This window comes from Hemiscyllium ocellatum, chromosome 14 (assembly GCF_020745735.1).
Source record: "Hemiscyllium ocellatum isolate sHemOce1 chromosome 14, sHemOce1.pat.X.cur, whole genome shotgun sequence".
Taxonomy (NCBI): Eukaryota; Metazoa; Chordata; class Chondrichthyes; order Orectolobiformes; family Hemiscylliidae; genus Hemiscyllium; species Hemiscyllium ocellatum.
Genome location: NC_083414.1, coordinates 18,602,726 through 18,617,551, shown reverse-complemented (window position 1 = coordinate 18,617,551; position 14,826 = coordinate 18,602,726). Strand labels below are relative to the sequence as shown.

The following is a 14,826-nucleotide window of genomic DNA, read 5'->3' as shown; positions in this document are numbered from 1 at the left end:
GTGCCATTTCAGCTCAGACAATGCATTAAAGGTGTGAGGTTAAAACCTGTCTGTGTCCCAATGTTGAGTCAGACTGGTTTATTTCTAAAGTAGGACTTACAGAATCTTAAGGGATTTATGCAGTTTTTGAGCAAAATAAAATGTAATTCAGCAAATACAAATTGACCCCATAAACTTATTTGTGTGCGCATGCAGAAGAGACAGTAATATATCATCATAGCTCCATGACACTGTAACCTTTTTGCTATAAATTCTGTGTCTTATGGTCCTGTTCCACAACCACCTGATGATGAGGCAGCACCTTGAAACCTAGTGCTTCCAAATAAATCTGTTGGATTGTAATCTAGTGTGTGTGATTTTTAACTTTGTCCATCCCAGTCCAACACTGGCACTTTCAAATCATCAGTAATCACAGTTTGCTAATGGACAACTGGCCCATTTATTTCTACTCTCTGTTTTCTCTCTTACCCAATCCTTTCAATGCCATTATAGTAACTCCTACCCTATGTGCTCCAATTTTGCTAATCAACGTCTTGTAGGGAATTTTCTCAAAAGCCTTCTGAAAATCCAAAAGTACTCTGTCCATCGATTTCCCCTTAACAATTTTGTTACTAATATCCTCAAAACAATTCAAAGTTTTTTTCAACTTGATTTTTATTCACAAATGGCTATTGATTATGCCCATCAAACCATTTTTCTCCAAGTGTCTGTTTATCATAGCCTTTTTGATTTGATTGAAGCATGTTCACTACTACAAATGTAAGTCTGGTAAAACTATAGGTCCCTGTTTTCAGTATTTTGAAAATTGAATATATAAATTTTCCACCCCATTAATTTCTCTAGTCCAACCTTCTTACTAATACTAATTACCTCAACTCCTCGTTCTCCTTAGAAACTTGGATCTCTAATTTTGGGAGATTTCTTGTACCTTCTTCAGTGAAAACAGATACAAATGAATAATTTAGCTTCTCTGCCATTTGTGTATTCTGTCCTGATTCTGCCTGTATGGACCCACATTCATTTTAGCCAGATGTTCCCTTTTGATATACCTGAAGCAGTGTGACAGTTCCTTTTTTAATGATTTTAGCTAGTTTGCATTCACATTCTATTCTTCCGTTTGTTTTATATATATTCAAATTCTTTTGCTGTATCTAAAAACTTCTTAATCCTCATTACATCTTTTATTATTATTTCTCACTTCTTCAGAAGCCTTCAATTTGAATCTTTAACAGTTGACTGATATTTTTAGAGTTTTTGTATCATGAAGGAATTTACAGTTGCTGTAAGCCATGTGATTGTTCTTTAAAGACTGTCCATTGCCTATTTTGTCATGAATTTTAATGTATTTCCCTAAATGAATCTACTTGTACCCCATGCTTTCAGAATTTCCTTTACTCAAATTTAACACCCTTGGTTCAGATTTAAACTACCTCACTTTCAGACAGTGTGAAATTCTATGATTTTGTGATCACTCATCTCTAAAGGTTCTTTCATCAAACAAGGTTTGAAATTGTTTTGCTAAGTTGGCAAACGGTAAGCTCATTGACCTGCATTCTGATATATCTGCAAGAATACTTGAACTTTTCTGGAAATAACTCAGAAGCATTGACAGAACCTAAGTGAAATGAATAATTGCATTGTTGAAATATCCACAGGTTCAATTTTTCCCAGCTGCTTAACTTGTTTTAAAAGTATTTCTTTGCAATTTATAATGGAATTTCTGGTAACTTCTTTGTTTTGTAGAGTTGATAACACCTCTGAAGAAGCGAAAAGCACGGTATCTGTCAGACGTGAGTGTGACTGATTTGCCCGGACCTTGTAGTCCATTATCAGCGCCTGCATCTGTCACAGATACAGTTATGTCCAGCCCGACAGTAATGACGCCTTGCACCTTGTTTCCAGGAGAAGAGGAGAAGAAAAATGGATATAATGTAATTTACTCTCCCCTTCACTCCCATGCTGCTAGCCGATGTAATACCCCACTACAGTTTGAGGTAAATATATCTCGAATAAAGAGACTGCCGTCCACACTTAAGATGCAAGTTAATGTTTTAGTATTGTTTCAGAAAATAAAACTGTTCCAATGCTGTACCTTGTTTGATAGAATTTGTTTTTTTTTAAAAAAAGAATAAATTTAATTTATCTAACTATATGGCTTCATTCCAGCTGAACACGCATTCACTTTGGTGCCAGCAACACCGAACACTTTGCTTTTATAAGAAATGATGTTTAATATGTTGATTCAAACTGTTTGATTGGATTACTCAGCATTGAGACAAGTTTTTTAATTACATATCATACAGATTAATTTTGATGTGCCTGTAAGTTTAGAGACCGCTTGTATGGAGTATGAATGCATTAGTATTAGAGCTGAGCTAGCAGTATGTCAATGAACATTTGTGGTTTTGAAGCCTAGAGGCACCTTCTACATACAATGCAATTGCCCTACCTCTCCCAAGTGCATATTGTATGAAACAAATCTGTCTTTTAGCTGTGTTCTTATTCTTAACAACATTTATGTGTCATCTGGATGGATACAAGAATAGGAAGGGATAAGGGAAATTTGGGACACATGTTGGCAAATGGGACTGGATTAATTTCTGATATCTGGTTGGCATGGACAAGTTGGACTAAAGGGTCTGTTTCCATGCTGTACAACTCTGAGTCTATGAATTAACAGCAGTAACCATAAAACTTAATTAAGTATCTGTTTAGAAATAGCTGAAAAATGATTGCATATGATAAAAATAGGTTAAATCTGATCGTGAAAGCAAAATCACCTTTTGAATTGTTTTGCTTAATTTACTTTTCCACTTAGCAAAACTTTTATTTTTGAATTGGGTGACAGGCTGCTGAGCCTGTTGGGATTTGAGAGGAAAGGGATGGGCAGAATAGGGATCGAATTGTTTGATTTCACTGTGTTCTCTTGATGCAGAAATGGGTGACTAATAGCCAAAAGAAATTGAATCAAAGAAGAGAAAATCTAAATATTTTGCCACACCATGTGCACTGTATGGTGTATATATAAATATAGGAATCTAGCCATTGGAACAGTTTTATAATACTTTTAATGTGAACAAGAATATCCTAATAACATTGATTGTTTTGAAGTGGAAGAAAGTATAAAGCTAATTCCAAAATGGCACCCCCTAAAGGACAGTGGGGATCATTTCAACTTGCTCTCTACCTGTAAATAGGTTTATGGTTTTATGACAATAATGAATAGCAGGAATAGATTCCCTATAACATCACTTATGGGGTGGCTGGTTTAGATCCCCTCCCAATTGCATAGATCAATCTGGAGATATTTTGACATTCAAAAAGGCAAAATGTTAAGCTGTCAGGACTGTGTGATATGTTCCAAAAAATGTTAAAAATCTGCAGTGCTATTCCAATAAAATCAGATATCCAATAGCTTTGTCCACATACTTTTCATTTCAAACTCTTCCTGATTACTCATAAGACAAAAGTTATGACCTGCTGTTTAACCAGCTCTTTGCAGCATCATTAACTGACACAGATTAGGTTATTGAAGATGAATATAATTCTTTTTTGTTTGCATTTCACACGACATCGGTAAAAGGAAATGCCAATGATCTAAACCTTACTTTCGTTTTTAACATTAAATATGCATGACATGATAATTAGCATTAATCCCACATTAGGAAAATGACAGTACTAATGTTTATACGCCTTTGTTTCTAGCAAAGCATTCTGCTTCATGCACTAGGATTTTTGGAGTAAAACAAGAAATATTATTGTGAAAGATTTGGTATGTGGGTTTGCAGTATATTTCTTTGATTTAATTAACCTTTCAGAATTTCTCCCCCAGATACCAACTTACATTTTGACACATCTTTTACTCCCAGACTTCTACCTACACATCTGGTGATCCAATTGCATAGGGTGACTTAGCTGTTTGATTAATTAACTTCACTACCTCCCTGTGGGCGGAAGCTTGAAACTCCATTCAATGCTTCCCCAGTTAAAGTGCCCATGAAGTGGATGTGATGTACTCAGGATTAGAGGATTGGTTCCATGTTGCTAGCATTCGTGCTGTTTTGAGGCAAGTGGCCCTATCAACTTCTGAAGCTTCTGCAACCAGATTATATTACTTCCGTAAAATATTTGAGAGCAATTTCCTATAAATGTCTTGACAGTCAACATTGTAAAGTGGTATTCTGAAATGACATTATGCAGAGAGCAGGTTTTAATAAGAGCTTGTTCTAAATTAATGCCTTCAAACAGAATTCAGTAATTATTGCAGAAATGTTCCTATATTCCTTAAGTAATTACAAGCTATTTTTGGTTCATTGTATGATGTGGAGAATTGAAGTTTTAATAATTAAATCATTATTCAAATGTTTTAAGTTTATGTCAAGACATTTTAGACTTAAAGCACTGTTGAGGTTTAATGCTCTGCATGGTCTTCATAGTTACTGTGAGTTCATATTGCAGATCTTTTTCAAAGTCAGACAAATGCAAATACGTACTAATTCAAAGCGTGATAGTTATACTTCATCATAATTTTGTCTTTTTCATATTAGATATTTAACAGATACAGAATCATAACCACTTATTTACTTGAACATTTCAATAGCTCAGAAGTCCAGTCTAAACCCTTTTCTAAACACAATTGGACTAATATTATTTCTGGGATCTTGAACTTTTAATATTCCAGCTATGTCATTCAATTTAGTATTAACTTCTTAAATTTGTCACAATATATAAATTTTGAAAGCTTCAAATTTGCCAGTACTTTCAAGTCTTGCCACAAATCTATCTTGTCCAGTTAAGTTGTTTATTTTTGACATACACTTCAATAATGTGCAGTCCTTTATATTCAAAGATGTAAAGTGTCATTTTTCAATTTTCATGCCAAGTTTCTTTCTTGTTCTAAATTCTTCTGGTGATCTATTTCACACTTGCTGCATCTGCTGCTCTCCTTACTTCGCTTACAAATTTCACAGACTTGTAATTTATTCAGCATCCAGGTCCCCTGAGACAAGCAACCTCACACCTCCCTAATCAACACATGCTCAAGCTGTTGTGATCTCATTCCTAAATTTTTGATCATTGCACGCTAGACATTTGAAGTTCTAGAAGAGCAGGGTGACATTGCCTCTTGAGAAAATAATCCAGGATCCCCAGAAAGAAGATTTTCAATATTTGAAAAACTTGCATTGTAGATAAATTTCTACAATTCCTTATAAGAAGAGAGGAATTCTGTTTAGAAAAAAGTCTTTCACATCCTCTCAATCCAGTGTTTTACTTATCTAGTGAATATTTCTTTTCAGAGTAACCACCGTTTATGTAGATAAAATGTGGTAACCAATTTGTACATAAAAAGTACCAAATGACCATATTAATCAGTCTTATCTCTTGATCTTTTTTGAGGAGTAAGTTTTAGTCTCTACAAATTTTCTTGTTCTTAAATGAGTTGTAGAAGTTGCTGGCACTTTTTGTCCATCTTTCATTATCCATGAATGGATTGGCTCTCTAGGTAATTTCAGAAGGCAGTTAATTTCTGTGAGTCTTGCATAGGCCAGAGTGGATAAAGCTGGCACATTTCCTTCCTTGATATTAACTAGATAGGTTTTTATGACAATCACAATGGTAACATGATCACTGTTAGACTAGCCTTTTTCAGTTCCACATTTTACTGAGTTCAGATTTCACCATCTGCCATGTTGGAATTCAAAGCCATGACCCAAAAGCATTAGTCTGAGGTTCTAGATTACCAAGCCAGTGAAGCTACTATTACATAATTGTTTCCTGTATTGAATTGCATAGACTGTCACTGGAAGCTGCTGCCAGAAATTAACTGGAAATAACAGGGTCAGTATTGTAAGTGTTTACAATATCACAAATAGTATCCTTTTTAACACAAATTTTAACAAATTGATTGGTGGATAAGGCATGATAGAAAATTGCCAGTAGACGTTATTTCCTGATCTCAGTGATGGCGAGCAGAGGACAAATAACCTCCTAGAGAGGATTGCAGCTTTCAAATATCTCTTAGCAGCTTGTGATAAATCACAAAAGTCTGACAGCAGACACCAGGAATAATCCAGCTTTTTCGTTTTATCTCTCGAAGAAATTGATTCCTCTCAAATACATTTTCAGTTGTGCCAGCTGGCCTTTATTTATCTATGAGTTTTAGTGGTGTGAGAAAATAAATTCTATCTTATCTTCAAGTTACAAATTCACAGACATTCCTGCAGTGGTCACTGAGTAATAATCATAAATGGACCTTGCTTTATTTTCCTCTTGAGCCCAGGCCTGTGTAGCTCAGCTGTTGATTGAATTAAATCATGGAACTATTGGAAGCTAGAATGTATTTCTTAAAAAAAAATTCAAAAAGCTGCAACAGTGGGTGAACACTTGGTGTGTTATACTCAGCCCTGCAATGCAAGAGACCCCAAGTTGTGATTTCAGTCACAGTTGGACAGTAGTTCTGTTCAGTGTTTCTAGTCAAGATAGAAGGGAGAGCAATGTTCTGACTGGATTGTTCTGCAATGCGGCAAGAAGTTTGCTATTGTACTTGGCCTTTAGTTCAAGTGTAAGTGTGTCATTTTAGGAAGAGATTTGCACAGAATTTACAGCAGAAGTCAAAGTATCAAAAGTTTTGAATTTAATGTAGTAAAATTAATTTTTTAAACTGATGTGAAATAAATTGTTAGATTAATTCTTTTGCAAAATTTCATTGGCTCAATTCCAGAAAGCACTTGAAATCAACACATGATTTGGAGATGCTGGTGTTGGATGGGTGTACAAAGTTAAGGTCCAAAAGTTAATGTGCTTCCAGTTAAACCTATTGGACTATAATCTGGTGTTGTGGAATCATCACAAACCTTGCCTCAAATTTGCACTAATTAGTGCTTGAGAAGCTGGGAGTTCAAATAAGATAGCTAATAGGATGCTGTATTTCTAATTTTTTGGCATGCTAAAAATTTGCAGCCTGGCTGATATTAATCTGAAGGAGCTACTATTCTTCATTAAGTAATGTTATGAGTTCTTTTTTAAACAGCCTAAAATGAAGAAAGGAAGTCTACAAGTTGATGTGTTACCTTCTCCTTTAGGATGTTATTCTTCATTCTAACAGCACAGCTAATTTGTTCATTTCTCCACTAATAGCTTTTTATTTCCAGGTAAAACTAGGTTGCTTTCCAGCATGAGCTACCTGACATAATTTCCATCAAGATGCTGCAAGATTTTATTTTGTTCCAATTTCCAATTTATGTAGGTTATGAAAAACAGCATATAACAGACACTATATATAATGCATAAATGTGTATTTTATTTCTGAGAGATTCTAATGCATTGCAGAGCAAGAAGTCATTTCACATTTTCAATTTTGCTTTTAAAAAAAATGTCAGTCAAAATCTTTGTTTTCAAACTCCTGAATTTGGTGCTTTGTATCTGATGTGTAACTAATATCTTTTTCAGAGAATTTTGATTTAAACTTTTCATGACAGATGAACTCCATTACAAGGTGTATTCCTTTGCTGATATTTAGATTTAAAAAACTATACCTTGAAATTTTTTTAGATTAGATTACTTACGTATTCTCTTAGGTTCTTATATAGACCAGTCAAAATACTTTACAAGCTTAATTTAATATTCTTGTATAGGTTTATGATCTGGATCAATTTGTGTTGACAGAAAATTATAAACTTGATAAATCAAAACAGCCTTCAAAATATTACTTCACAATTTGTGTTTTGAGCTCAAAATAAACATCACCAGACCAATTGAGTTAGTTTTGGAACATCTTTCTCTTTTGCTCTTATTGCATAAATTACTGTTCTGTTTATATGTATGGTATTTATCTCAAATTGTCACCTTTTTTCTGCAGCTTGAGTATGAGAATGATGAAGCAATATGTTAGCACCTAGACTATGCAAGATAATATTTAATTTGCATAACACAAAGTGGACAGTATAATCTTAAACTGCTGGTCGAACTCAGTTTGTGCAAAACATGATAATCTCATCCTCTGAAATTGTTAAAATTTACTGAGGAGGAATGTCAAAGGATCAAATGTTTCTCTGAACTGTGCCACTGTAAAGAAATTATTTGTATTCTTCAAGGATCTACCTGAATATCAAAAGTTACAGACTTTGTCTTTACAATATTGCCTTTTAGAATTCTTTTCTATTTCTTCTTTAAAAACCACAAGTTCTGATTTGAGTGAGGTTTGTACTTAAATAAAAGTATACTCATGGCCCTGAAGAATGTTTAACAGCTTGTTTGGTAAGTAAGTTCCTGCACTGTAGAGTGGGCCAGCTGGTACTTCTCACTTATAGCTGTGAAAGGATGATATTGTTGATAAGTTAACAGGTCATATTTCAGAGAATACATTTATAATTGCCTCAAACAACTTTTAAGATTGAAGGGCATTATTGTGAAGCCTGAACCTGAGAGAAATTCTTGGCATTGTCTTTACCAGTGTATTACTCAGCCTGAGAATATATGGCTTTAATCAGGCCATTGTGCACATCCAGCTTCTGACATGCTTGCCTCAACAGACTCTATGGGGTCTGCACATTGACACATTGCAATTTTAATCTTCTAATGCTTCTTCATAGACCAAGAAACACTCCAATTTAGTTTTGCATTGTCATTTTATTTTAATAAAGCCTAACCATAAGCCACAGGTTATTGTTTTATTCTTGGTTGTGTTTTGGTTTACAAACAAACATGGAGAATTTGAACATCAATGGTAAAATAATAAAAATAAAACAGCATTTTTCTGATTAAGCTGCAGCATATGGCAGAGGTGGGAATATTGAACTTGATTCACAGTGGTAGTTTAGTTTTCTACTGCATAGTTGCATGAAGATTGGATTTTGATCAGTTGACCTTACTTTCTTGAGTGATTGTTTTTATGGTTTTTCTCTCTTTTTTTTAAACTGAGCTCTAAATTTAAGGTCCAAAGTATTTGTGTTCCATACCCTTTATACTAACTCTTGCTACCTTTTTTAGTTGCTCCACCATAGCAAGTTGCTGCTATCAAATCATATCCTACAGTAAGTGGATCAGCATCTGTATGTCCTCCAACTGTAGTGATGTATGAAAATGTGGAGGCTTTAAGCCTGACAACCAATCACAAATCAACTTTTGCAACCTTTTAGAAATGATCTGTTTTATGTTGTTATTCCCTCACTAAGAGGGAAGGTTCAGCTGATCATATTTGTTTTTGGGAAGGGGATGGGTGGTGAAGACTTTTTTAATGTTATAAGATATAATAGTATTTAAATTTCAGTTTTCAAATCACTTCAAATCAATATAAAATTTCTTTTCAAAATGGAAATGTTGCTTCTAGAATAGAACTTTATTGAATTTAGATGTGAATTGCGCAGTGCCAAACTGTGCAGTCACCAGTGTAATTATTTATGCATTTAAGATTATCCAGTCATTTGGATTTGTGTAAAATACATTTTTTTCCCCTTTGAGAGTTTGTTTGTAACTAAATCAGTATTGCAATAAAAGACTGTGGCTTTCTCTTGCTTTTGCTTACCCAACTTGTAAGTAGAATTCTAATAACATGCTTTTCCCTTCTCTTAGAACATTTCCTCTCCTGAGAGTTCCCCAGTGCATAGGCCTGAACCGTTTTCACCGGAGGTAGTTATCCTAGTATCTCACTTAGATTAGAAAGGCTGAAATAAGCCCTTGTAGCATCATCTCTCTCTCCCTCTCTCTCTCTCTCTTTCTTTGTGGTTCCTCCCCAGTCCTGTTAATGTATGATTCTCATTTTGATATATATAGTTGAGTTTGTGTGCATATGATGTAAGTGGCTAATCTTGCCAAAGTTTGGTTCAGTTGGGAATAAAATAGCAAGAATCATCTTTTGGGTAATGATGGTGGGCACGGAGGGAGAGAGTGAGAGAGAATGAGACAAGGATTGGGATAGTATATCTGTCTGTGTATCTAATAGAAAATATCTTTAAATAACACACAAACAAAACTGAACTTGAGCTCAATTTTAAGAAATTTGACATTTTAAAACAACTTTTAGACACTGCGCTATGCTGAGGATTAGTCAACACATTGATATTGTTGCAAGATTCCTTTTAAAGTTTCTTCTGATGTGTTTGAGTCCTTTATTGTATATCAAGCAGATTTTGTGTAACTGCCTTTTTGAAATTTTTCAGTAAAGATTCATCTCTTCGTAAAAGCCCTAATAAATGATTTGTCATATTGAAAGAAGATTTGAGAAGAAATTTTGGCAAACACTCATTCATTGCAATTTTAAAAAAACTGCAATTGGGTTCCCAGAAATTACAGTTTATGTAGTCCAAACGACTGTAACAGTTCTGAAACAGATAAATTGCATCGCAAACAATTGCTTCCATCTCATCTGAATTTGACAAAAAACAAATTCCAGGAGCTTGGTTCCAACTCACTTAACCAAAACATCTCCCTTTACTCTTGTACTTTACTCTTGTCACAGTGATTTTCATATGACATAAGTCTATTCGTTATCTGAATATTTAATCATCTAAATATTGAATCAATTAAAATTTTCTGCTTCTCACTATTTAACTATGACGTGAATGATTCATCGAGGAGGAAAGGAAATGCCAGGTTTAATTAGAAACAATATTTTTCATGCCCATACCTGAAATTAAACATCCATGAGTTGCATAAGTCAAGGTATTAACGACAATTGGTCATGGAATTTATGGCTACTTGCAGAAGATTGCATCCCTGTATCATACAACAATTGTTTGCTCTCTGGTGGACAATTATGATAAATGCTACCAGGTTTGGCTCAAGAGCCCTACTCTGGTATACCACAATTGCTGTGGAGGAAAAAAGTTGGCCGGACTCTGTTCCTGTTTACTGTACCCTTCTCAGTCGGATAAGCTTCACATTCTGCTCAATTTTTCAATGTCCTTCTGTACAGTCAGCCTGAGTTAATGGTCTGATGGTAACTGCCTCATAGTTGTTGGTATCATATTCACCATCCTCATGTCTTGCTTGTAATTTCATAGCAACATTTTGGACACCCAACTGGTCATGACCAAGTGAACATTTCACAGTGCAGAAGGTCTCTGGGCATAATAAACCTCCATCATCAGACTGACATCATTGGCTTAGCAATGAGTGTAGTTAATGCAATTACTAAGCCCTAGTTGATAATCTTATCCTGCAAAGAGATGCCAACAATATATCTCAGACAGTGAGGTTGGAAAATGTCCAGCCTTTCCTCCTGCCTTATAAATCTCCTGACTAAAGGAATGTGATGACGAGATATGCTTGTGATGGTCACAATTTCTCAGGCAGTTTGCTGCTGTTCTACACTCAGCATGGACAAAACAGCTTCACATTTTGTAATGTCTGTTGATTTCAATATCATGTAACAGATTGCTGGTGATTGAAGAAGTTGTCAAGAATTTAGAATGCTACATGATCAGTACTAATAGGTGATGGTATGGCAACATCCTGGACCAAGACATTTGTTCCTTGAAATAGAATGTCAGTGCAGCATTATTAGCGTAAAACAACTCTATCACACTTTTGTCTTGAACCACTGGTGAGTGAGGCTGAACAGCTTTCCAACAGTTCTGGCCTGTTAATAAACTGCCTCCATAGATTACCTGAAGGCATATGACGACAGCAAAGAGCAGAATATCAGGGCTAAAACACAACCTTGTTTGACCCCGTTGTGGATCTTGAAGTCTTCTGATGTGGCCTAGTCCTTATTGTCCTGAACAATCACATTATCGTGATTGATCACATTTGAGCAGTTTTGGCTGGCAGTCAGTTTTGTTGAGCAACTTAAATAGATGACCTCAGCTTATATGGTCAAAACTTTGGTGGGAGTCACTTACAGAACTGCCAGTTTCTCCTGCTTGATGAGTTCAGTGATATAGCATCAGCACCTGGAGTTTTACCCTTGGGATGTGAGTCTTTAGCTTTGCTAAGTTCCTGTATTGTGTTCAATCTCCAGCTCTTCCATGACAGGCAAGCTTTCTATGGTTTTTAGAGTGTTCTGTCTGGAAGACAACTCAAGGTCGTGCTCCATCCATCTTTTAGCTGTTTATTGTAGTCAGTGATCATCTCCACTGCCTCTGTTTTCAGTGGAGCCACTTTCTTTGCTGATGCAATCTTGTCTTTTTAATGTCTTCATACATGTCCCTGCCATTCCCTGTATTGAAGGACATCTGGATGTTCTGACAGTGTTGTAATCAGTGGTCATTGATGCATTCAATAACAGTGTGTTAGATTTTACTTCAAGTGGCTCTTAACGTATTCAGAGCTTCCTCGCTCATAGCTCATTTGTAATTAACAAGAGCAGATAGTTCGGTACCCAGTCCCATTATGTTGCTGGTCACCTCTAGCCAGTTAGTACTTTTCTCCTCTTGCTTTGTATTTGGCAGCAGTACCATCTTATAGATGGTGTCTTGAGAATGGTCCATTTTGTTTTTGAACAGTTTGTGGGAATGCTGAGTGTTTAATCTGGGTAGCAGTATAGCTGTTATTGATATTTCAACTTTGAAAAAGCCTAATATGCATCAGAGAGAGACCTGTTTCACAATTAATGCTCGGTGATGGGTAGCTCTGTGTGTTGATGATCCTTAACTGACAGTCACACCTAGTGATGACCAGATTCACCTATTACCAATGTCGTGGTCTTGGATGTCTTTAGGATACTTTGCAGAATGACTTTTCCTGAAGGAAGATGTTAGCACACAAAACTCTTTTTACCAACAAAGTAGTTTAAATAATTGTCATTTATTTTTCCCAAGCCATGATTTTGAGGAAGGAATGTAACATATCATTGTCTCTATCCACTATAGCATTGCAATCCCGACTAGGTAAAGATATCTTACTTCAGGGCTTCAGTTCATAGAACTGAAGTCTTTTGAGGTTAATTAGCTCTGTTTGAATTGCAAGATGCTTGTAAACAATACATTCTAAGCCCTTTTTTTGAGGGTTGGGTGGCTTTATGATGGAGAGTAGCTCAAAAGCAAAGCCTGCACTATCCTCACACGGTTCCTGCCAGATGAATGTGTAATGTTTTTCTATTGATGATCTACTCTATGTGAATCTGGTCTCTTGCAGGGATGCTATCACGTTCACACTTTACTGTGCCCGTGTTGTCAACCAGCTGCACACCATATGTTAGTACCATGCACATGGTCCTGACTTTCCAGCTTGCCAATCACTGTGTTGGCATTCTCTTTTTGTTTGTTTACTTATTGCAATCAATTCCACCACTTGTTGAGCAGACACTCTTAGGTTCCAAGCAGACATTGAGGCAAATGGACGGTGGTGTGTTGGCAACTTACTAGCCAGGGGCTGCCCTTAACTGACCCGTGGGATATGGTGGTATCCCTCACAATAAGAGATGGCCCATTGCACCAGTTTTCTTTGTCATTTCAGTTGACCTTATTACTTGGAGCTCCTGCTCCTGCATTGTGTTAGCACATGCAGCATTACCAGAGTGTCGTCTTTAGGGCAGATGCCTGGTCAAGATTTATATCTACCTGGGCCATAGGGTCTCCCCTTGTACTTCCTTTATTGAATTCAAAGGAATGCAAAACACCTACTTTTGGCACCAGCTGGGTGAAGAAATTGCTGGAAAGATGGAATGTTTAGACATTTGGTCCACTTTGGGGAGCACTCCACAAGTTTTTGCCAGGGTTTACTTCCTTAATCTCCAGTTCTCCCAAAATATCCACAATATAGTGGAACTATTCACTTACAGCTGGAACTTTGGCTTCTGAATGCTGGGGCATGATTACGTGCCAGTAGATATAAACACCAAGTCTTGGGGGGGCGGGGGGATGGTCAAATTTCCTCCATCCTGTTAAAAAGCCCAATGAGTTGTGTACCTAATGTGTGGACAAAAAAAAATTGTGTTTTTCATTTCTGTTGTAAGTTTGCTTCTTGTTTTCATCCCAAAATTATGGCTAGCAGCTATGTGGGAAAAAAAAGCCAATTGTTTAAGTCTCTCCATCAGCAAGCTTTCGGTTTAAGTCTCATCATGACATCATGGAAATTGGATCACTCGACCCCCACTGGATTAGCTTCAGAAGACTTCACAGGAAGTTTAGCCTCTAGCTTTGCAAACTGACAGTGACATATACCACTGAAGATTGTTACGGTTCTTTAAACTATCTGAGCTACCTAGTTATCTTAGAAACTTAAATACTAACTTTTTTTACTGAATCTGATTAACCCAAGTTAATTTAAATCAGTGTTCTATTGGTACAAATTGACCCCAATCAACATTCCTGCATTTACTCCATAGTACTGATTCTCGTATTAATTCTGTACAGCTTGCTTTTGCTTTCGTCACTTTCTTGGCTAAAGCTGTATTGGTAGAATTTTCCCATTCTACAATGTAGTTGCCTGGTAGTACTGAGCACATACTTCCGTTGGTATTTGTCGCTGTTATCCCATAAATAGTAATAAAATGACATGAGAGGTATGAAGTTTTCAGGGTCACTCTGAACTACTTGTAAATGGCTTTAAACTAGTCAAGGCAAAGGGGTCTGAAAAATAGTGAAGTGAATTCACTCTGGTTAGCAAATGAAGTTTTACAAATTAATAAAGCAAAGAGTACAGAATATTCATTTTAGTAAAATGAGTTTGAATATTAATGTGAACTGACTTAAGTTGGAGACACATCTAATCAGAGAGACCTCAGAGATAAAACTTTCTGCTTGATGTTCTCTGCGCAGTGCTGTTTGTCCATACTGTTTGCAGTACTCCAGTTCTGTAAGCATTAATCACTGTTTGTTACCTTGTTATTACTGACTGAAACCAGTAATTGTTCACATTACCATTAAAATATATATTAAAAATTAC

At 35.9% G+C, this 14,826-nt stretch overlaps 1 protein-coding gene across 11 annotated transcripts in view; it reads left to right on the top strand.

Moving 5' to 3' along the window:
• Positions 1-14,826, top strand: part of setd5 (SET domain containing 5) — a 159,949-nt gene that overhangs the window by 118,786 nt on the left and 26,337 nt on the right. For 10 of the 11 annotated variants that reach the window (XM_060835435.1, XM_060835434.1, XM_060835433.1 and 7 more), the window contains 2 exons: positions 1,744-1,994; positions 9,571-9,627. In XM_060835435.1, coding sequence (XP_060691418.1) covers positions 1,744-1,994; positions 9,571-9,627 — 308 coding nt within the window. The remainder of the gene's footprint in view (positions 1-1,743; positions 1,995-9,570; positions 9,628-14,826) is intronic. The other variant, XM_060835439.1, reaches the window with a different exon arrangement.